This window comes from Pelodiscus sinensis, chromosome 1, assembly GCF_049634645.1.
Source record: "Pelodiscus sinensis isolate JC-2024 chromosome 1, ASM4963464v1, whole genome shotgun sequence".
Classification (NCBI taxonomy): Eukaryota; Metazoa; Chordata; order Testudines; family Trionychidae; genus Pelodiscus; species Pelodiscus sinensis.
Genome location: NC_134711.1, coordinates 139,092,017 through 139,116,539, shown reverse-complemented (window position 1 = coordinate 139,116,539; position 24,523 = coordinate 139,092,017). Strand labels below are relative to the sequence as shown.

At 43.6% G+C, this 24,523-nt stretch overlaps 2 protein-coding genes across 6 annotated transcripts in view; one reads left to right on the top strand and one right to left on the bottom strand.

The window, feature by feature from the left end:
• The first annotated feature begins 116 nt into the window (after positions 1 to 116).
• Positions 117 to 11,033, top strand: FAM162A (family with sequence similarity 162 member A). 2 transcript variants are annotated; one of them, XM_006124178.4, is made up of 5 exons: positions 117 to 275; positions 921 to 1,052; positions 3,455 to 3,563; positions 7,531 to 7,639; positions 10,787 to 11,033. In XM_006124178.4, the coding sequence occupies exons 1-5, from the start codon at positions 260 to 262 to the stop codon at positions 10,880 to 10,882; spliced, it is 462 nt and encodes a 153-aa protein (XP_006124240.1). In that variant the 5' UTR covers positions 117 to 259; the 3' UTR covers positions 10,883 to 11,033. The 2 variants fall into 2 exon arrangements, with proteins under 2 accessions (XP_006124240.1, XP_025040997.1); XM_025185212.2 differs by lacking the exon at positions 10,787 to 11,033 and adding an exon at positions 9,680 to 9,805.
• Positions 6,932 to 24,523, bottom strand: part of KPNA1 (karyopherin subunit alpha 1) — a 115,901-nt gene continuing 98,309 nt past the window's right edge. For 2 of the 4 annotated variants that reach the window (XM_075904361.1, XM_075904376.1), the window contains exon 14: positions 19,009 to 24,177. In XM_075904361.1, the coding sequence (XP_075760476.1) occupies positions 23,990 to 24,177 (188 nt within the window). In that variant the 3' untranslated portion in view covers positions 19,009 to 23,989. Of the gene's footprint in view, positions 17,040 to 19,008; positions 24,178 to 24,523 lie in introns of those variants that run through there. The other 2 variants (XR_012896995.1, XR_012896999.1) reach the window with 2 other exon arrangements.

Genomic DNA, 24,523 nt, shown 5'->3' with positions numbered 1-24,523 from the left:
CACCCCCCTGATTGGGCCCCACTCCAGCCCCTGCCTCCAATCAGTGGCCTGACTCCCCTGTCACTCGGCGCCCCCCATACCAGCCCCGACCCGCCCCGCGAGGCAGTGACGGGCGTGCTACTGCGCATGCTCGAGCTCGGTGGGCGCAGCTAGTCCTGGGACTCGGCGCAGATTGACCCTTTCCCCGACCCGTCGCGGCTGGCGGTGACATTGCCCCGGCTCCGCTCGAGACTCGGCCCCGCAGGGAGGCTGCTTGGACATGTGGGCCGCCGCCGGTGAGTTTGCGCGGGGGAGGGGCTGGTCTCAGGCCGGGCAGCAGGAGGGTACAGCTCTACCCCCCCTCCGGGCACGGGCCAGGAACCCGCCCGATCGGCCCCTGTGGCTTCTCCGCTGCTGCGCAGCCCGGCAGCCGGCTCCTTGCCCGGCTCCCCGCTCGCCCTGGCGCTGCGCGCAGCGGGAGGCGCAGGCCGGTGCGCGGGACCTGCTTCCCTGTGGCGTGAGCGCGCGGGCAGGCTCCGCTCCAACCGTGCCGTGATGTCACAATCGCTCCTCCGTCACTCTCTGCTGTCCCTCGAGTTCTCCCCCCGGCGGTGACGGGAACTCACGTGTCTGTCTCGCAGGCGCTGCCCTTCGCCGCTGCTCAGCCAGCTCCCGTCACCCCCGCTCCCACCTTACACACTAGAGTTTCATTTATTTAGTTTTCGAATTTCCTCATATAAATACGCACTTGCATGTGTGTTCATACATTTCAAAAAACCTCAGTGTGAGCATAACCAGGTCTGTTGTAATTAAAGTTTAGAACAATTTTCTGTTTAAGGCACAACTTTTCTAAGAGCGCTACATTCTGCACAGTCACTCAGATTGCTTTGAAATGTTTGGTGTTACTTTTGAATTCCGTTATCGCCCCTTCTGTTTTTTAGGCAGAGCTATTGGGATATTGGAAAGAAATGTCCCCTCATTTCTGAGGCCAACTAAACAAATAAATCTGAAGGCCCAGAGAAGTTTTTGCAGTAAATCACAGGAGGGGAGCAAACATAAACATGAAGGTGGAGGTAAGCTTTTTGCTCTGAGATTCAAAAGTATCAGTGTTACTGTTCGTGCAAGCACCAGAGTGAGGAATAGGTATGAAGAACTGCTAAACAATTGTAAAATCAAGAGCAGGAGCAGGGAGCCTTTTTGGATCAGGGGCTCTGGCCCACAGAAAAATCAGTGAAAAACAAAAGAGAGTGAGAGAGAGAAATCTGAACCCTCACTGATGTGACCCCTGACTTGAGAAGGTGAAAGACACATGCCTTTAGTGGCAAAGTATTTTAGTCTCTGGTGGGCCCCCATCTTCTGCACTCAAAATGCCAGAGTGGGGAACAGCTTTGATAGCTGGTAACCTTTAAAACATATTCATTTGTGACCAGATTTGCACTAGATTTGATGCTGCTTTTTGTTAGTCAGGAAGATGCATTAGATTTATACACATTTAAACAATTAGCTTAACATCTAGTTATTCAGTTATTCATTTTTACTTTTTTAGGTTGCATTTCTTAAAAATTAAGCATCTCCTACTAAATATCTGTGATTTTGTGTCAAGCTCTATTTGGATGGAAATTCAAATTCAGTTAAATGCACAAAACAGCATTTTACCCTCACCTTTCATTTAATAATTTTAAAAAATACTATCTTAAATATTATCTCTTCCCCCATTAGGTATCCAGCATACTGATATGGTATACTTTTTGTTTTAAATTAAATGTTTAATAAGTAGTTCAGTTTACTAACCAGAGATAAAATTAATTTTTTTTCTGGTTACTATGTCCTTTGAGATTTTAGAAGTAGTAGACAAGTATCAGAGTTCTTGCGCAAGAAGCTGCCAGTATAGACGTAGTTATACTGTTTTTTTTAGTAGCTATTGCAAAATATTTACAGTAAGTTTAAAACTTATATATAATTGATAAGTTGTTAATTTTAAATAGCTTTACTTTTTTTTTTTTTTTTTTACAATTAACGCTTATTTAAATTATTAAAAATTCAATTTAAATAATCATTTAAAAAAACCCTGTTAATTCACCTTGGGTCGTTTGTAGCTGTGGGATTTTTCCATCCCTCTAATGTTCATGTTACCAGCAATTTCACTGCTAATTGTGAGATAATAATAGTTAGCAACTCATTGCGATAAATGTGGGCAGCTCTCATGTCTGAGATAATAGTCTGTGGCTGATTGAGGATGACAGAATGCATTAGTTATTCCTGGTTCATGTTTCCAAGGTTTTCTTCACAAATATGAGGCTAGAAACACAAGATTTGATTCTCTACTTTTTCACATTCTTTCATAGTAATTTCTAGCTGTGCAAAGTAGATGTAAAATGCTCCCAGGTTACAGTGTGTAACTCTTAGCTGGTATGTTACAGTAGTGCAGTATTTCTTAGACTCTTGAAAGCTGAGCCTGCCTTCAGGAAAATAAAACCAATCTCATCCTCTTCACTCCCACCATATGTTGCTAAAATTGAAAACATTGGTAGGTCATTAACAATATACTTTCTCTCCTTCCATGTTTGGAAAAAACTCTAAATAGTTAACCAACAGTTGGCATCTAAGTTGTCATTAGCATGTGAGCACCTGTTGAATTGACTAAAGCGGATTGCATATTATAGGGATGTAAGCGACTATCTGATAAACATATGCTTATTGGATAGTCCACTCGACCAGTTGCTTCCTTCCCCCCACTTGCTGCCTCTCTCAAAGAGAGGCATCAATGAGGGGAGTAGGAGCTGGTGCCATCTCCGTGAGAGGGGCTGGAGGTACAGCTGTTCTTGCTACATTTGAAAGGCGGAGGTGCCCTTACCGACTAATTGAATAGTCGATGCAGTTTGCATTGACTATTGGATTAGTTGATTAATCTAAATTTAACATCCTTAGCATATTGTGTTTTCTACAAACTCAGGTAGATGTTTCTGCAGTGGTTACATTTGAATTACATTTTAAAAGGTTTTCTTCTCAACCGTAGCAATTGGAGACTTATTTTAAATGAAAGCTGAATCTCTGTAGCCCTGTTGCCCTAGCTAGTCCTTTGTACCCAGCATAATGAGAAATGCTACCCTAGTGTAAAGGTAGCTAATGCTATGTACAGGTGTAAATTTTGATACAAAGTGCAAGGAAGTGGAGAACCAGCACCACAATATTTTTAAATGAATACTTTGATTCTGGAGAATGAAAGGTCTGGGTTCTGAGGCACATTCTCTGCCTTGAGAATTGCAGAGTACATGGGGTCATAGCCCATGGGTAAAGTACTCTCACCTGAAGCTCAGTTCAGTTCCACATGCCCTTACTGCTGCTCAAAGACTGCTCCTCTGATATTTCTGCTCCCCTTTTGGTTACAACAGCAGATTTGTGTTGCTCACCCTGACAGTTTCATTAAGCTGTGATTATTCTCCATATTGTATCTTTTCTTCCATATTTACTATAGGGCAATCCATCTTCAGAGTGCCAGGACACAAGCCCACAGACTGGGAAAAGAAGGTTCTGATGTGGTCAGGCCGTTTCAAAAAAGTAGATGATATACCAGAGACGGTCTCGTAAGTATCAGTCCTGAATTTGGAAGTACACTACTGTACGCTTTCCAAGGAATAAATTAATGGTTGAAAGTATACAGGACTGAGTATCCGTTCTGCAGAAGGGTGATGTCAGATAATCTAGGCAACAGGATATGGAAATTACAGCAGTTAACTCCCTCATACTTCTCCCAAAGTAAAAGAGAGAAAGTAGCAGTCATTTCAATAAAGGAGACCTTGAACCAACTAGTTTTCATCCTAGCTTTTTTGAAGAAGTTTTGCAAACCGTAATATGGATAGAAATGTTTTCTTGGTTGTTTTTTTAATTTCCATGAAAAGTGTATTATTTATTTCATGAAAAGTACATTATTCAATGGAGGTTGAACCTTTTTAGTCTGGCACTCTCTGGTCCAGCAACATCCATGGTTCAGCATAATTTTACTTGGCCACGCCCATGATAAGTAGACATTTGGCTAAGTTTCCTGCAGTCCCATTAAATTTCTTTACAGCTGCCAGTCCTGGCTCTCAGTGTTCTGTGCTGTAGATTTACCCCCAGATGTCTTTGAAGAGTCTAGCAAGCAGTGAAAGTGTTGGTAATGCTGCTAAGTGTAAGCCTGTTTTTTTATTCTTTATCTACTTATTTCCTTGTGCCAATACTGTAAAAATTGTGTAACAGCATTAACCCTTTGATATGAAGAGAACTGATAAAGCTTTGTCTAGGCATAGGCTCCTATAGAATATATCAGTACAGTCACACTTTACTAAGCAGCATTGTTCTGTTTATTCACCTTGATGAAATAAAAGTAGACACCCCCTCTCACTACAATATTGACCTGTAGTTCAGCACTCATTAGATCCAGAGTGTGCCACACTAGAGAGGTTCAACCTGTAATTATTGAAATGACACTCAATATAAACCATGTGATAATAAATAATATTTAACATAGGCCTTGAGAAAGAGAGAGAGAGAACTCAATCTCCCTTGGGATTTAAACAAAGCAAATAGTAGACTAGGCCTCTAATGAAAATAGAGTGTCAAAATTTCGCTGCAGCAATCCGAGCCCCAGTGAGAATACTGTGCTAGTCTGTGAGAACCAAAAAAAAAATAATTAAAAAACTGACAATTTTACACTGTCCAAGCAAGATGAAATGTAAATCATACTTAAACAATTCTCTTTGAATAATTACACATGACATTAATAATGTAGATAAGGCCTTCTCTTTTTAAATGAATTATGTTGATAGTGTCTGTTTAAAAACTTTTTGTTAAAGTGACTCCTATATGAATTAAACTTTTCACCATTTCAGGAAGATAAACGCATCTGAGGGTTCCCTCTAAAACAGGGAATCTATCCTGTGTAAATACATGATGCAGAGTCAGAACACCCTCTAATTCTTACTGGTAAATGGTTTTATTGGGCCTCACGTGTATGTCCAATAAAGAGCGGAACAGAAAAGCTTAGCTGATTGGAGGGCTTCACTACTCTCCTGTTTTAAGCCAGCTGAAGAACTGAACAGCCTTATGCCCAGGAATATGTAGCCAAGAAGTGGAATGCTTAACTGACACTCCGCCAGTTTCATTTTATATTTATTACCTGATGAGTGACTGAAGTCATAGTGGAAATTCTGCCACATGGAGGCTCTAGTATGGCATACCTGATGAGTTTCTGCAATCTCCAATCCAAAGGGTTTTACAAGAGCAGTTGGTAACATAAAATCATACTATAGATGGAATGTTAACTATTGTATATAATCTCTCTGGAACTAAGGCAGCATTAAGGCTACCAATATAAGATAGACTTTGCTACTTTTAAACCAATCAACCTGAAATTCTAAAGGCATGAACTTATACCAGGGATAGAATTTGTGAGGCAACATTAGTCAAATTGGAGAAAACAATTGACACTCAAAAATGTGGTGACTTCATTTTTCTAATTTTGTAAAGTTTTTGAAACACAACAATGTAGCACAAAATAGGTTGGCCCAGAACTTTGATATGAATTATTGTGTTGTTCTATGGCAGAATGGATCCATCAATAAATTCTGGACAGTAGGATGTAGGCATTATTATTTTGAGTAGCGTTCTTACAAATTATGAACATTACAATTTTCCTAACACACAGTGGCTTATAAGCAGTTTTCTATACATGTACCTCCTAAACAATGCACAAGTGTCATGTGCTGTCTAACAGACATAGAGGTGGTATGCTATTTATAATTAAGTACACTATATCAACCTGATCACCTTTGTGCAGGTACTTATTGACACCTTCAGAGAATTCTAATAGAGTTCCTCATATTTCTCAGTAGGGATGTAAGCAACTAATTGACTACCTCATAAGCAAATGCTTATGGGGTAGTGGAGTAAAAACTCGACTACTCGATTCCCCCGCCCACCCTTAATGCCTCTATTAGAGGCAGCAAGGCGGGTGGAGCAGGAGCTGGCTTAAAAGCTGGTTCTTCCTCCAGCACTGTCTCTGCAGGAGGTAGTGGGGAAACAGTGCGAGCAGGGATTGAAACAGTCCCACTCACACTGGTCCTACTGTTGCTCCTCTCCCTTTGGAATGTACAAGAGCCACCTGCAACTCTTGTACATTTCCAAGGAAATGGCACAGAGGAGAACCCGTGCAGGCAGGGACTGCTTTGGTCCCCACTGGCATGGGTTCCCGCTGCCTCTCTACCTTTGAAATGGGTGGCTTTTGTATATTTCAAAGAGAGAGGTGCAGTGGGAGAGCAAGTGCCCCCCTTATCAACTAATCTAGTAGTTGATGGAAATTCCATTGACTACTCAATTAGCTGATTAATCAAAATTTAACATCCCTATTTCTCAGTGCAAAACAAATTCTCCACCTTCAGTTCCTGTTATTAGTTGAAGTATTTACAACCCAAATCATTTAATTCTTTACTCTGCCCTTCATGGAGGGCATTTGGAAGATCAAGATTACTGAAGCTGACCTTGTAGGGGACTTGTCTTCCCAGGAGTTAAATGCTGCAAATATCTAGAAGCAAGTGATATAGCTGCAAATGTTGGGTGTATTTAGATAATAAGAGGTACTAAAATTTGCAAGAGTCTCTCCAGGGCAAAACTTACATGGCATAGCCATAAGCAGTCCTCCATCTTTAATTAAACTCTCGTGAGAACTGTTCCAGGAAAAAAATCAGAAGCTAAATTTTAAACTTCTACAAAGAGCTACAAAAATTTTCGTAGGGATATAAATTGCTGGAGCACATACTGGAAACAGCTGATATGAAGGCTGTACTGTAAAACTGTTTCTATTTGCAGCTAGCATTTCCAAATCCAGTGTTGGAGGAAGCCAGCTTGCTGAAAAGTTTAATTTATGGTGCATAGCATTATTACCCAATAGGAAAAAAACCATGAACCAGTTTTGATTCCCCCCCCCCCCCCCCAAAAAAAAACCCTCTATTCTTCCACAGATTAATCTTTCTTTATACCCTGCAAACTTTCAGGATGTGCCAAAACTAGAAAAAAATGTAGTCTTACCATGTGTTAACATGATAAAATCCTAACATGAAGAAGGCAGCTTGTTGTTTGTATGCAGTTTAACAAGTTGAGGTAAGCACTGGGGGGGGGAAACTAGTGGTAAGAAAACACTATGGTAAGAGCTCACTACTTTTCTGCCTATTCTCTCCTTACTGAAGACAAGACTGTAGGCAGAGCAAAAAGGGGTACACGGTTCCAGTGATCTGAAATGGAAGCACTGACTTGTGATTAGAGCAATGGGCTGAGTGTTAGGAGACCTGGGTTCTGTTCTCAGTTTTGCTAATGACTCATTCTGTGGTCTTGGGCAAGCTGCCTCCTCATCTGTAGAGTGGGGATAGTGCTTTTGGAGGCACTGTTGAAAGGCCATTTACAGATGATAGTTTCTTGACAGTAGATTGTATGGATTCTTGTTTATCAGCACAACAAGACATATCAATAGATACAGCTATGGTCTCTGATAATGATTGTGGTTTCCCTTTGCTTCATGAGGTTTGAGATGATCGATGCTGCACGAAATAAATTGCGTGTGAAGATCAGCTATCTGATGATTGCCCTGACCATACTGGGCTGCATTGTGATGGTCATTGAAGGAAAGCGGGTGAGTACAATATTGGATAGTTGACTGGAGCTGGACCTTGACTCTCAATCTTCAAATCTCTCAAGATCAGGAACGAAGGAACAACAAATACTAACTAAGGCAATAAACAAAAATTGAAACGAAGACTCTGCCACTCCCTTAAAACTTACCCAACCCTAAAATGTACCTTTCTGGGCAAGAGAGAGCTGTACTTCTTAATACAGCGTGGGGTCTTCCTGGGAATGTGTACACTCCTTCATTCCTTCACTTGTGCTTGTACCGTGCTGAGGTAGTGCTCCTGGAAGTGCACACGTAGGAGGTGAGATGCTGTGCAACTTCTGTTATTTCAACATAGCTGGGATTGGGGAATGCCTGTTGCTTCCTGGTAGTGGATTCATAATAAGAGGCACTGCAGTGTGCTCTCAGGTACCTCCAAGAAGTCATCTTGAGAGAAGTTTTGGGATGAGAACCCTCCCAGTAAATAAGTGGGACTGGAGGCAGTGGTGTTTCCTCTCGCAGTCATTTAGATGCTGCAGTGATTAGGCAGGTTCTTTATAATGCATCTAAGAAGGGTGGGGTATCTCCGGCATGCCAGCGGCATGTGGGTCATCAGGGTTAGCTGCTGGCGAGCCATTAGATGCTTTGTTTACCTGAATGTCTTCAGGCACAGGGCCCCTCTAGGAATCATATATATATATAGTAGCCCAATGTCTGTGACTCTAACGTTGAAATGCTGGCTGTTCCCTCTGGACGGCACTGTTGTCTCCTGCCGTGGCGCTCAGCTGACTTCTGTGCGGGAGGCAACAGCGCCGCCCAGAGGGAACAGCCAGGGAGCGTGGGGCTCAAATGGCTGCTTGCACTGCTTGCTCCCACGCAGCGGCCCGGCTGAGTGGCACAGAAGTCAGCTAAGCGCCACAGCGGGAGGCAAAGGGGGTGGGACTGTGACGTACATGCCCAAGAGGTGTGGCCTGGGCATGCATGCATATATATATATATATGAGAGAGAGAGAGAGAGCACTAAACACTTCAGCAGCTAGCAGAATGTTGATGGAATGACAAACTTGAGCAAGCACAACTCAAAGAAGGACAAGGGGTGCACCACAGAGGGACTTAGGGACAGCCACTTGGGGCAATAAGTTGATTACCAAAGCAAACTAGTCAGTGATAAATGTATGTTCCAAGATACTTGTCTTATGCAAGCTGGACTGACAAAATGTGTTGAACAAAAGGACTAGAAAAATCCAGCTCCAGTTGCAAGAACTCAAAAGTTGGTGTCTTGGACCCTGATAGGATGGAGAGAGAGGAGTCTCATTTTAATTGGATATATTCAGTGCTTATTTTGTGACGGTACTGCCCGGTACACAGTACCAGCACCTCCAGTCAGAGCTCACCAACTTTCCCCTGGAGTACTGGCACCTTTTTTTTTTTTTTTAACAAAAAAAAAAAAAAGCTCTAGATATATTGAATCTTTGGAAGAAGTATTGATCACCATCTGACTGGTCCATGCCAGGACCTCCAAGAAGGTAAATTAAGTTGGGCTACCCAGTAGAAATAGGATAAAACTGTCTGTTTTCTTCAGCGTAACACTTTCTAAAAAGCCATAGTTACAAAGAAAGGAGAAGACTGAGGTCTTTGGCTGGCCAGCTGAGAGTCCTCCCAATGACATCAACCATTTCAGAGAGGCATCTTGAAATGTCTCTTTCCCAGAAATTTGGAATTTGGGCTACCTGCTAGGGCACCAGAAAACACTAGGGTTGTTGCCATACTTCACTCAGCTTGTGATTGCTCAGCCAAGAGCTTAGTTACTAATCTCAGCAGAGTTCTGATAATAAGTTAATTTACCACTGCTTGAACCTGGGTACCTAATTACTGAGGCGGTATTTGTGTTTTTGTATGTGACTTAAAGATTGCCATAGTGTATATCCTTGTTTTGTAACAGGTTCCAATCAAGGTTGTTATAAAATAGATTTGATACTGAATAAGTTATTGTTAACTAAGATTGTAGTACACTATACACATGTCTATCGTATTTAATGGTTTCATACTACCTTTCACCTTTAGGTGCATACAGACATAAAACAGACCAGCGTACAAGCTTCTTAAACTGCACTAAATCTATACAGTCTTCACAAATTTAGTGTGTTATGTATTTAGGAGTGTTAGTCAGATCCTGGGACTAATCACTGGTAAGTAGGCTAAAAGGGCTGGCTACCAATAGATCTATTGGGAAGGAGACCTTGGAGAATTGGCATGGAAGTAAATAACCAAATTACCTTTCCCTTTAGCTTTAGATTGTATTTTCTCCATCCCCCCACCATGTTTGCAACAGTGGAGTTGACAACCTTTTGGCATACGTGAGGCCCTATTCTGAGGGGTTCTTTTTCAAAAATCTAACCAAAGTCACCTTCCCATGAGAGAACATAACACGTACACTCACTATTGTGGTTGTGTGATTTTAATTTTGGAATCCTAAATGGTTATTTTCACCAGTTTTCTAGCTTTATTAGCTAATTCATAGTTCAATATTTTTGTTATCTCTTATTCTATCCTATTGGTTGCTTTTGTTAACAATACTCAAGTAAAATTCTCAAATTAAAATTCAGCTCAAGCCAGCTTCTTCAGTTAAGTAACTGAAATTGAAGGACCCTTTAGATGGGTGGCACACATCTGCTTATGCCAACCAAATGGAGATTTAACCTTAAAGGCCAACGTTTTGTAGAGTTCTGAGTGGGTGGGGATGGGGATTAGAATGGAAGCAGTTCTTAATTATAGCAGCATTGGCTACTGGAGTATGGTACATCTGCCTACACTTTTCTTTTCAAATTCTCCTGGTTTTTGAGGAAGAGAAAAATATTATCACTGACTAGAAGGTGGGAGAGCATCTGTAGAAGCCGCCAGTATATTGGCTTAATTCAGCCCTAAGCAAAGAATGACCTGAAAGCATTCCAGGATTTTGTGCCTCTGGAATGTATTTTAACCTCTATGTCTTCCTAGCATTAAAGCAGGCATGTTACAAAAGTGCAACTAAGCATGGGAGCGGTTTCTCAGTAAGGGAACATTCTTGAGATGTATAGGTCAGACCCCCTGATGGTTTGTTCACTGCTACTTCAAACTTCATTTCTACAGTATGGTAAGGAACATGTTGGCTCTCTTATCATATAATTGCAGGCTGTCAGAAGGCATGAATCCCTTACAACCCAAAACTTGGAAAGAAAAGCTCGCTGGAGAGAGGAGATTGCTCAGAGTGCATCTGCCAAACCCTAGGAGAGGCGAGACCTGGGAAGGAGGATACAAAGCTGATGCTTTCTTTGTTGTTGAGTGTGGTAGATCTTTGTGTATTACACTTGTATGTTATGTTCCTCTGCTCTTACACTTTAGAAAAGAGAAATAAATTATTTTGTAGTAATACTGAAAATGTCTTGACTCCTCTGTATTGGGCTATCATCAAAATGCCTTTTTTGAAGAGTTTAGAAGAGCGAGGAGAGTGCAAGGGAAGGGCCTCTTACTGGATCAGTAACTGGTTAAAAGATAGGAAATAAAGTGTTAGGAATAAATGGTCAATTTTCAGAATGGAGAGAGGTGAATAGTAATGTCCCCCAAGAATCTGTACTGGGACCAATCCTATTCAACATTCATAAATAGTCTGGAAAAGGGGTAAACTGTGGCAATTTGCAAATGATAAACTACTTGAGCATTAAGTCCAAAGCAGACCGAGAAGAGTTATAAGGCGATCTTGCAAAAGTGGATGAGTAGGTAACAAAATGGCAGATGAAATACAGTGTTGATAAATGCAAAGTAATGCACCTTGGAAAACAATCCCAAATGTACATACAAAATGATGGGATCTAAATTAGCTGTTACCACTCAAGGGGGCAATCTTGGAATCACTATGTATAGTGACAGAGCTTACAGCTGGGCTTAGAGGCCACTAGATTTTGTTTTTTCTTCTGATTTTTCTATTCATCGCAAAAGGGGAAAGGACTGAGATGAGACCTGATTGTAGGATTAGGCCATGGAAATGATGAACCATATTCCGGAATGTGGATGGACAAGGGAGCAGTAGTGAGAGAAGTCCTGCACTGCTATGTTTGTGACATGGGAGGGGGGGCTCAGTAGGATGCATGCCGTAACAGAGGCCTTTCAGAATAGGGCCTGGTCTGTACAATTACTGATGGCATGGTCTTTCTCCTATTCCCAGCTGCCTTGGAGTGTTGGGGGGCACAGCAGGGAAGCATCCTCCACCAAGACAGTCAGCAATTCCAATACCTTTAAACACAACATTTATCTAGCATACGAATTAAGAAGGAAAAAAGCAGTATTTAAAGAGTACATCTACACTGCACAGCTACATTGAGATACTGGAGGTATCCCAAAATAGCTACCCTGAGTCTACACAAGCCAATCGGTATTTCAAAGTATTTTTCAAAACAACAGGTGCACTATTTCAGCAACCCGGTAAACTTCATTGCATGAAGGATAAGGGATAGCTTGAAATAGCATGTTATTTTGAAATTTGGTGCTGTGTAGACGTGTCAAATTTCAAAATAAGCTATTTCAAAATAGATTTGAAATAAGATATGCACTTTGCGTAGTGCAAATTCGAGTTTAGGGTGCTGTGTAGACACACCCAAAGATGACATAACAGAGGATGTTGGGGGGAAAGGACACTGAAAGAGGAAAGGCTTTTGTGGCAGAACTCTCAGTGGTCCCTCTAAGATTTTCCATCTACGAGCAGAGGGAACCCTGCTCTCAAACCCTATGTCTGTCCCAGCCTATTTCTCCAGAGTTCTCCTTCATAACAGCCATGGTCAAACCAAAGGTCCATCCAGCCCAGTGTCCTGTCTGCCAACAGTGGCCAATGCCAGGTGCCCAGAGGGACTGAACAGAACTAGGAATCAAGTGATCCCTCCCCTGTCATCTGTTCCCAGCCTCAGACACTGCATGCATACATTCCACTGTAGGTATCCACATGCCTAATGCACTGGAGTTGGCAACTGTTGCCAGCAGTACCAGTAGGTGGCACATGAACCCTTGCTATGCTTGTGCTCTCAGGTGAGGGCGTAAAAAGAGTGTATCTGCTGCCTCCCTCTCTGGTCCCTTTCTCTACCATATAGCCTTCGCCTCATTCAACCCACTTTAGTTGTTGCAGTTCTGTGTCATGTTGTATAGTTACACAGATAGAGCTTTCTAGTAGCTGGAGGATTTACTATAAAATCCCTATGTTTTAAACAATGTGCCACCTGCACAGTCATTATCCCCCTTAAAGATGGACACAAGAATTGTCTCGTTAGTTTGTGTTGAGGGATAAATGCCCTGTTTGTGCAACCTTTCCCACGCAAAGTGAGGGCATTTTTTCAGTGAAGATACTACTATGCTGATGGGAAGACCTCTGCCATGGGTGTAGTTAATCTGCCTTGGTGAGAGGCAGTAATGATGCCGATAGGAGAAGCCTTCCCATGGCCATAGCACCATCTGCAGCAGGGATTAAGGCGTGTAGATTTTTCACATCCCATGGTTCTTGATGTCTGTGTAGAATCTGGTGTTGGTCATCTTCCTTTCCAAGTGCAAGCTAATGGTTCTTATCAGCTTCTTGTAACTATTTAGTCTTTAAGGTGCTACTGGACTGTTGTTTTTTAAGTCTTTCCTGTTACAGACTATCTACTTACTGTCTTTTTTTCTTCCTGCCCTCCATTTTTTTCCTTCTCCCTCTCTCTCCTCCCCTTACTTATTCTTGGATCTGTATTTCTAACTCTCTACTCATCTGAAGAAGTGGGGTGTGCCTATGAAAGCTCATACCACAGTCTACATATTTTGTTAGTCTTTAAGGTGCTACTAGACTATTGGTTCTTTTTTACATTTTTCCTGTTACAGACTAACTTGGCTACCCCTCTGAAGCTTTTGAATGATACTGATGTAAGTTCCTACTGTAGATCACACATCTCTCCACCTTAGTGCATGAATGATTGCTAGTTGAACACTTGTGAGAAAATATGTTCCCAAGAGGTCCAAGTCATCTCTGAGAGTGGCAGGAGATCACAAATACCATGTCCAAATAAAAATGGAAGAGATTTTTCTCTTTGGGCATATACCCATAAATTAGTACTCTGTCACACTGAAGTTACACATGCATTGGACTATCTCCCTCTGAAGTCATCAGGGATCTCATAGTTCTGAGAGTTCACCTGGTTTCTATTTTAGTATTTAATTTGCCAACCAATGGATTTTCCATTTTCTCTTATCTGCTTGTTTCTAGATTTTTGAAATGTCTGGTTAACAATCTCCTGTGTCTGCTTTGGTGCTAGTATAGAATTTAACTTTTGTTCTGTGTTGATTCATAGGTCTCCCTTTTGAGCCTATGTCAACAGCTTCACTGTCTAATCTATGAAGAGGGCATGTTTAGTTACAAACACTTCCGTGAGGAAGGTTTCATAATTTCAAGCTGTTCTTGCTGATCCTCCTTTTGTGGCTTTCACAAGGACATGCTGTTCCTTAGGCCACATCCTTAGTTTATGCCTAAAATAGTGTCAGGCCTGCTTTTGAAACCAAACCTATAACTTTCTGACATTTTTCATGAAACCCCATTTGTTTAAGACTAAGGAAGCACTTCTAGAGATTTCATATTTTATTGAGACCACTCAAGTTTTAGAGCAATGGTGAGCAACTTGCAGCCCACAGGGGTTCTATGTGTGGTCCACGAGACATTTTGTTTATGGTTGCCCATGCACAGGGCTGTCAGATTCTGCTGGTTTTCAGCTGTGTATTTCTCCCGCCCTCTTCCCCTGGTATTAAAGTGACACACACAAAGCAAGAGCCCGTGAAGTGAGGTGCATGCTGATGGCACACAACATTGGCTGTAAGAGCCGTGTGCTCCCAATCACAGCGCTGCTACGGTTCAATCAGCACAGCCTGCACATTCTAGATGCGCAAGTGCAGTTAGCAAAACTACCCTATCCCAGGAAATCATCTTGGTTACAATGATCTTGTGGCCCACTGCGATGAAGGGCCAGTCATGCAGCCCACTCACTAGCCAATGCTACTCCTCACTGCTTTAGAGCGTTCCCAAGAGTCTTTGTAGCCTTTGCTCCAAGAGCTAAGTATCAACTTGTGCCATCTCTCACTGGAATCCTGCCTGTGTTGTTTAGATGATACAAAGTCCCTTTATCCCATCACTCTGGAATCTTCCACTAGTTCCCATCGGTAACTTCATCAAATCATCATTATAAATATGTCCCTTCGTCCTTACATTCCTTTGCTGAACTTCATATGGCTCCCTGCACACACTGCTCCACGGGTGTTGCCTTGTGCTCCCTCTTGTTTTTCAGCATCTTGAACAATCTCCTCCATGGCGCTCTCTATACTGCTCAAACTCATACAGAGTCCACGAGGAGTGAGTTGGTGGGGGATACCTACTTTTTCACAAAGAAACAGCTTGAGGTTCCCATCCACATGGACTTTTTCTCTGTCCTGAGCCTCAGTTGAGATGCCTCTTGAAGAGGAGAAAGGAGAACAGATTCCTCAAATTCTCTCTCCCTTTCTCCCTACCCACAGCATCCACAGCACCTGAAGAACGAAGGAAGCAGTACTAGACAGAAAGGATCCTGGTTGGGTGAGAGCAGACCAGGTATGCTTGCCGTCACAGTGAAGCAATGGAAAAGGCACCCCAAGACTGAATCACCAACACCCTCCACTAAAGGATGGAGCAGCACCATCCACCTCTGCAGCTGGTCAAAATATCCCAGCCCCAGATCAATCCAACTGTCCCACAGGAAGGATTTGCTGGCAGAAAAATACTCAAGATTGCCACGGGCATGGATAGGAGGGAGGCCACTTGCCATCCATCCCCATCAGGCTAGAGCTTTTGACCCAGTTGACTTGAGAAGCCTCCACTCACACCAGGACTCCCAGGTCCTGAGTCACAAGGAGCAGATCGCTGGCAAATGCCAACAGGAGCACCTGCACATATGGTTCTCGAAGCACCAAGCGTCTCCTCTTCTGGGGGAGATGAAGGAAGGGCTCAGCGGCAGTGGCATACAGCTTGACACACAGTGAGCAGCCCACACGCTCTTCTTAACTGAGGGCAACAAGTTTGGTCATGGCCCAGGTAAGCTCATGCAGAAACCTCAAAGGCTGCACTGAAGCTGAACACTTGCACACTGCCCAGGAGAGATGCCTGCGATCCATTCTGTCAAATGCTTCTCCTCATCTAGGGGCAGGATGGCAAATGACAGACCATCTTACCATGCTATCTGGGGAAGACCTGGGACTGATAAGCAGATTGTCCCATTATAGTCCATGCTTGAGGGGTGATATTGGGTGCTAATCCCTTCGGCTGCAGCAGCCCCCCTTTTTGAGCAGTAACGTAAGCACAGCCAGCCTGCATAACAGGGGAAGCACTCTGTTCCCCCCAGACACAGCCTCAGTGATGGTGAGAGTAAGGCTAAGAAGATCCTAGAACGTGGCAGAATATCACACTCAGAGACTTCTTGGTGGCCTTCAGGAGCGCTTCTGAGAACTTGGCCAGAGTAAGATGATTCTTGTAGCTAGCCTTGGGTGCCCATGCTGAATATAGGGAACTCATCCCACAGAACCCCAGTGTCAGTCAGGTCCAGGGTTAAGTAGCTGGTGTAGAAAGCATTGGCCCTTTCTTACTTCTCTGCTGGATTCCTAAGACGGGTGCTGGTCTTTGCCAGGAGGCATGGAACAAGTAGGAATTGCCATCTGTCTCTTAAAGGAACTGGATGTAGGAACAAACAAAAATGCCCAGAGCATGAACATTATTGATGCTCATCCCACTTCTCCTGCTAGTCTCTAAAGGATGACAGATCCCTGGAGTGAGTGGCCAAGTACCTCTCCCTCTCCCAAAACTCGTATTCCCATTGCTCCATAACTTCATTCATCTATTGAGTGTCCCATGTGCAATCACAGCAGGAGAGTTGGACACATGATTTCCCTGCAACCCACCACCTCCGCCCCCAAGGGCATGTCTCTGCCCCCTACTGTGCCAGCCAGAAATCATAGAAGGATGCCATGAAGCCCACATCCAACAGGCTGTTACTGAAATGCCTCTCAAGTACCAATGAGACCATGGTCACCAGGTGGTCTGAGCATAGTGCAGGCCTGATGCTGAAGGAGTGGGCCTGTAAGATGTTAAACTTGGAAACATAAAAGCAATTCAGCTGGGAATGGCACAACCAAGTGTACTCCACGTGGACATAGGTAAAGGTAATAGAGTTGTCTAGATGCTGTTCCTGACAGACGTCCACCAGAGAGTGACAGTCAATGGCCTGACACTTCTCTTTCCCAAGGCAGTCCCGCATGTCTAGGACAGGGCTAAAAGTTTCCACCCAGGACAATACACTTGTGAGGATCCAAGATGCTGAGGAAGATGGAGATCTGCAGATAGAACCATAGAACAGTGGACCTGGTATCATGGCACAGATGTAAACAAAGATGAGGGTCAGCCTCTTCTCACAGAGTTGGAGGTTTCTAAATGAGGGACTCTGACAGCGTCTCTTCAACAGGGACTTTGATTGTTTGCTTTGCATAATTAGTTTAACATTTAAACTGATTTATAGCTTGTGTTCACTTCTTTTTGTTCATGTATCTTAAGTTTAGTTTCATGGCAAATTTGTAACTAAGTCTCTATATAACATGCCAAACGTTCTTTAAAATGATTTAATGTTGGACAGTTTGATACCTTTAACTCTTCGGGCTAACATTTCATGTATATTAATACATTTTGGTGTCCCTGGGGCGGGGGGGGGGGGGGAGCTTAAAGACTTAATGTATACTCAACGGTCAGTTTACTGGGCAAACAGAATAAGTGGATGATATCAGATTTGGCTTGAAGAAATAAGAGTTAAAAATTATTAGGATTTCAGAGTGACATTATTTCCTGCCAGTATTACAGGAATGTACTTGGATTTTGTTTGATACTCTGATATTTTCTTATTTAAATGGTTTGATCCCTCTTCCCCTTTTTATTTATAATCTATGGATTTTTTTTCTATTGGTGTTTTGACTTTGTTGTTGTGCCCTGTTTGATTTCTTGAAATTTGTAATATTTGCAATCCAGTGTCTTTTCCAGAAAGACCTCTCAAAAAAGACAAGTTAATGCTGGAATTCTTTCTGTTGCTCAGAAGTCCAGGGAGATATGATTTCTTTACCATCAAGTGTAACTCCCTTTAAACAGTTTGAGGGGGCACCATGTTAGTCTGTAACTGAAAAAGACAATGAATAGTCCTGCCATACTTTAGAGACTAAAAAAAGTAAGATGATGATCTCGTGAGCTTTTGTGGGTACAACCCACTTTTGTGTTTGCTCATGCAGTTTTAGTTCTGAGACGTTCACCTGAATTAGCTACTATATGGATGATGAAAAATAGGGATTTCTTGGAGGAGTAGTTGGAAATGTTTGTCTTGGGTATATATGAGAGTGTATTCAAAGGTGCAGATTCAGTTAAAGTCTGGCTTGCAGATAAATAAGTTGGGTTTGTTTGGGCGTGATTTTGCACATTTTGAAAAGTACTGGTTGTGTAAAAAAGAAAGTTGATAGCTGTGCAAGGTTTGGCAGCTAATACCTGTTTATCAACCTGTTGCATAGAGGTCAGTTAGGGTATGTCTACACTACAAAGTTAGTTCGAACTAACAGACGTTAGTTCGAACTAACTTTCATAGGCGCTACACTAGCGCTCCGCTAGTTCGAATTTAATTCGAACTAACGGAGCGCTTAGTTCGAACTAGGTAATCCTCATTCCACGAGGATTAAGCCTAGTTCGAACTAGCTAGTTCGAATTAAGGGGTGTGTAGCCCCTTAATTCGAACTAGTGGGAGGCTAGCCCTCCCCAGGTTTCCCTGGTGGCCACTCTGGCCAACACCAGGGAAACTCGTCTACCCCCCTCCCGGCCCCGGACCCCTTAAAGGGGCACGGGCTGGCTATGGTGCCCGTGCCAGGTGCAAGCCTGCCAGCACCCAGCCAGCAGACCCTGCACCTGGCACGGCTCGAGCCACCCACCCAATGCCCCCCAGTCCTCCCCCTCTTCCCGGGACCAGGCTGGCGGCTCCCGGGAGCTTGACCGGGACCGCAAGAGGCGGGCACCCACCTGGGCTAGTGCAGACATCGTGGACCTCGTCTACGACCTCCGCACTAGGCACAGGAAAGTGGCCAGCTAGGGCAGGAGAGCTGCCAGCCTGGCCACCCAGGAGCAGGTGTGCATGAAAATCAAGGTGGTCCACTGAGACCCCCGACCCTGAGCCCTGAGCTTACAATGGCCGTCCTGGGTCAGACCAAAGGTCCATCTAGCCCAGTAGCCTGTCTGCCGACAGCGGCCAACCCTAGGGACCCTGGAGGGGATGGACCGAAGACAGTGACCAAGCCATTTGTCTTGTGCCATCCCTCTCCATCCTTCCACAAACCTTGGGCAGGGACACCACTCCTACCCCCTGGCTAATAGCACTCCATGGACCCAACCTCCATGACTTGATCTCACTTCCCTTTAAACTCTGTTCTAGTTCTAGCCTTCACAGCCTCCTGCAGCAAGGAGTTCCACAGGTTGACTCTTTGCTTTGTGAAGAACAACTTTGTTACTAGTTTGAAGCCTGCTACCCATTCCTTTCCTTTGGTGTCCTCTAGTCCTTCTTTATGGGAACTAATGAAGAACTTTTCTGTATGCACCGTCTCCACTCAACTCCTGCTTTTTAGGGGCTGGTTAATCACCCATGAAGCTGGGCTGCTGCAAAGCTCAGAGGGAACACTGCAATGCCTGCCCAGACCCCTACAGGCTGCAGCCATGTGCTCTGAAGCCCCTTGTGCTTTGTGGCTGCCTGTCATTGAAATAGGCAGCTCCCACTGGCTGGCTTCTGGCCAGAAACCGGCCAATGGGATCGTGCTGGGGATGGGAGCAGCTCCTAAAACTTTCTCTACTCCAGACTCAATTTTTAAACAAAAACTGCCCTGCAGCTGCATTTCTGAGCAGTGTGTGGGTGGGGCTCCCTGCACATCCACAAGTTGGATCCAGTGGCTTGGCAAGCTGGATTCGGCCTGCAGACCATATTTTGCCCAGGCCTGGGTTATGGAGTTCCCACTCACCGCTAGTGCGCTTTCTTGTGTCTTGGTCTGGGAGGTAGCTCTCATTGCATCAAATACCCCCTTGGTGCTCGTTGCTTGCTCTGTGAATAGTTGTTCTTCTGGCAAGGTCATTAGTTATTCCACCCTTGCTGGGGTTACAAAGTCAAATACAACAAATGTCCACGTGCTGTCTCCAGACCATGTTCTGTCCCAGCTAGGAAGTCTGTGCCCCAACACACCAGACTCCAAGCCCAGGGATCCCACAATCAGCAATCCAGGTCGGCTCAATTCCAGTCATGTTGCTGTTTCCTAGGACTGCTTCCTATTCAGCCTCTAGCCTCTCTCTCATCTTGTTTCTGATTCACCACTGGAGCTTACTCTGCTCCCTATGACTACTTCAATCTTTCTAGCTTCTTGCCAAACTCCTATGAAAGGCCAGGATCCCAAGGCTTACTTTCCCCCTGGACCTCCTATCCCTTCCTGGTGGTCTCCCTTTAGGGAGTGACTGTAGCCTCCTCCAACTTCAGCTGCAGCTGCTTTCAACCTCCTGACTTTACAGTACTGTCCCATCCCATTTCCAGCTGGGCTTCACTTTCAGTTAATTCAGCCCTCCCTCTTTCAGGTGACAGCAGGCAATGTCCCCTTGGCCTTGCGTGCTTTTGTTAACTCTGATTGTCAGCATTTCTTTTTATCGTCTGCAAACAGATTTGTCAAAGGCCTTTTCAATCAAAGTCCAGTTTTATTTGTGTATCATTACAAAACCAACTGGCCTGAAGAAGAGTATTGTGCAGCTCAAAATCTCAGCTCATTCACCAGCAGAAGCTGGTCCACTGAAAGCTATTAGCTCATTCATCTTGTTTCCATTACGAAAAAAGTAATTAAAATGTGTGTCATGTTTTGAAGGATGCCTCAATTTTAGGGCTTTAATATTCAATTGTTTTTAAATGTATCCCACAAGGTGGATTGGATTGGACCCATGCCAACATTAAACCAGGAAAACAAAGAGCAGTGGTGATTTGTCTTTTTACAAAATGGGTGGAGTGCTTTGCAGTCCCCTAATGAAACTATTGTCATCTCAGCATTTCTTTGGGAGAATAACATTTTTACCAAGTGGCGATTGCCCTTGACATAGGTGCCTACACTATGGGTGCTGTGCACCTACAGAAAAAAAATAAGGTGGGTGCTCAGCACCCCCCCAGTAGCCCACCTGATCAGCTCCTCCCCCAGTGCCTCCCACCCATCAGCAGTGCCTACATGCCAGTGATGAGCTGTTCACCAGCATTTAGGAAGTGCTGTGGGGGGGAGAATGAGGGTGGAGTGTGTCAGGGGGAGGAAAGGGGTGGGAAGGAAGAGGTGGGGTGGATTGGGAGTAGGAAGATGCAAGGCAGGGGTGCAGCCTTGGGGGAAGGAGTGGGGACTGGGGCAGAGCTAGGGGAAGCACCCCCAGCATATTAGAAAAGTTGGTGCCTCTGGCCCTTGGGAATGGAATCTGAAAGTGGTTCCAGTTTCACCTCAGAGATGAACTTGCAGATGTACAAAATACTTGGAACTGAAAGGAAATTGCATATTTCTTATAATCTGAGTCCTCAGGAGTGGGTGAGTGAGAATAAAAGGATTATTGCCATGCTACATAAAAGTTTGCAAGATGATCCAAGAAAGATTAAATTACTCTGGATTTTATGAGCTATCCACTAAATACCTATCTGACCTAAGCACATCCCAATGAATGGATGGTACTAGCAACTCACTTTTTGCATCAGGATTTAGCACAAAATTATTCATTTCCAGCCTTACAAGTGGCTGAGTGCATAAAAAAATTAACATACCTGCAAAAGACTTTTTTCATTTGTACAAATTAAACAGCTAATAGCAGCCACAGGAGGAAATGTGCATGACTGAGCTACAGGCAGAAGCTGTGTTCCAGGATAAGCTTTGGGGAGGGTGACAGAGTTACCAGCTGTGACATCTGAAAGCCCCGTGTTCTTCCATCTGTGAAGTGGGGCTCCGCACAGACTGTTAGAAGGTAAGCTACAGTGGCGAGGCCAAAGAGTGAGGCCAAGCTGAAATAAGACCATACGCTAATGAAGGTACTCAGATGAGGATCTCAAACGCGAGTTATTACCTCCATTTCTAGATGGATAAAGAAACATGCAAACAGATCAAGTATTGCGAACAGAACCCAAGAGAACTGACTCAGTCCCAGCCTCCCTGCATGGGACTATACTGCCACCCAATTAAAAATAGATCCCTTTCTGCTCTGAATTCACATACCCACCTGCATAAGTAACACAAACACTAGCCAGGTTCTTTACACAGAAAGACAAGCCACTCTGTTTAAATTGACTTTTGTTTAATTCACTTATTTAAAGGAAACTGTCATTTCCTTAGGGAGGGTATACAACAATGCACCACATTGTTTTTACTAGCCTGGGGGAGAAAACACACACTGTGTGTGTGTATGTGTGTGTGTGTATATATACAGAATAATACATCTATATATACACAATATGTATACACACACACTTTTCCTAGATTTGTTTACAAAATATGTAGCATTTTCATACCATCCAAGAAAAGGTACATGATTTTAAACAAATTCTATAGAGATGACATGTTATTGTTAATTTACACTTAAAATCTAGCACATGAAGTCCAAATAACAAAAGATTTTGCTACTAATCAGTGCTTCTAGAAAGAGAAACAGTTCAAGTTACTCTTCAAGAAAGAGAAACAGTTATTATTTATCAGATGATGTAAAGGCAACATTGAGGGTTTTTGTTTTGTTTTTAAATTAATCACCTAATTTAATCTCTGAAGTTACAAAGAATTAAAGTCAATTTACAGGTCAAGTTCAGTAAACTAAATGTTCTTTGAGCACACAGCAGCACTAGAGAAAGTAACACAGAAGATGGAGGTTGAGTGGATTAGAAAGGGAGGCAAGAGGCAGCTTTCTTCCATGCCCACATAGGGTCAGTTCCATCCAAAAGCATAGGCTCAAATGAAGACTGTGTGTAAAGAAAGGGTCTCACAAAGCTGATGCTTAGGCCCTTTAGCAGTTTGATAAACACTTTTTTAAGCCTATGTCCTGTGACTAGTTGAAGCTCTTGCAGTGATTTGTCAGTGAATGAAGCTATAAGATCTTGTCGATAGTTCTGCCAATAGGAATTACCATAGATAGATGACACTGTAGTAGGGACAACTTTTGAAATATTTACTTTGGGGTAAATATGTATTCCAAAGGTCCGAGATGGCTTGAGAGCATGTAGCCCAACGCAGGAGGGAGCAGATAGCCCGAAGAATCCATTACATTCAGAAACTGAATTTGTGTCAGATGCATCGTGGTCCAAGCAGGTTGTGGAGCAGCTGTCTCACTCTCAGCAATGCTTTACAAACGTGGCCTGCAGGAACCATTTATTCCATGCTAATTCATCTGGGGTCATTAGACCAGTGAGGGGGAAATGGAAGGCTGGAATGGAATATCACAGTATATTTGTTAACCAGACCTTGATCAGGAGGGCTCTATTTTGCAAGGTGGGCCGACAGGAAGCTCTCTTTCATGTGGTTGAAAGTAGTCAGGAGAGCTAACACTACAGAGTCCTCCTCGTGCTCACAGTTTAGCACACTCAAGTTTTACATCAAAAAGTGATTTACAGAACAGAAACCAGTTCAAGTTAAGCTGCATAGAAAAATGTAAAAGTGTGTGTGTGTGTATGTGGGAGCAGGGATAGATCACCTGTGACTAAGCTAGTGAGGACCAGACTCAGGCGTATGAAGTCAGGAAGGGTTCGACTTCATTTCAATGAAGAGGCCACATTGTGAAAGGGATGGGGCAGCGTGGTAGTTTTTTCATTCTAGAAGCCAGATACAAAAGTGGCTTTTGGAGAGGTGACCTGCTCAGGTCCTTTTTGGGTGGAGAGTTCAAATCTCTGAAGTGGTTTGTGGAGTCCAGTTTGGGAGCTCAGTTTTTTAATGGACAGGTTCAGTTGCATTCAGTGTACCTAGTAACTAGAAAGCTTGTCCTTTAGAAGCTGTAGATGCAGGGGACAGAGTTTACTCCAATATCTGTGATGTGTTCCATATGCCAATGGCCCAGGCTGGCGCATAAAGCAAAATAATCAGATATATTGTGTGTTAGGACTGAACACAGCTCACAAAGGCATCCAAGGAGGCACCCAGGGAAGCATGTGGGAAGGGAAGGTAGACAGGATCAGTCGTGGCTATGGAAAACATTGAAATCACTCCACGGGTGACTGAAGGCTTTACATGAGGACTGTCTGGGTAGAGAAATAGGTAGCATGGGGCACCTCAGAGCTGGAAGCCTTCCATGGGAGCCTCACGCTGCTGGAAGATGTATTGTTGCTGGCTGAGATCCACTTGTGGGACAATACTGCTGTCTTCATCCTCTGACCCAAAGTAGTGCTCAATCAAATCAAAGGCCTTCTGATAGATATCCTGGTTCTCGTGACTCTGCAAGAATTCAATCTTATCCAGGCCTACAGAGGAAAGAAACAAACAAAAAGCACGGCTAAGTCCTGGGCAGGCAGACATGCTCTCCTCATGCCACCCACTACACAGAACAAGTTTCCCCACCCCGAGAATGACTTGGCTCCATTGAAAAAGTGCTTCTCTCTCCCACCACAACCAAAGTGATCATATTCTGTTACATAGGTTATTTGTCTCCCAATGCACCACCAGATCACAAGGTGACACTCTGAAGGCCTGAATAGCAAGGCTTTGAAACGTTCTGATTAGACTGTGTCCGAGTATGTTTGCTGTATAGATTGAATCTCTCTAGGTTGACACCCTCAGGACCTGATAGGTGCCAAACTAGAGAATTTG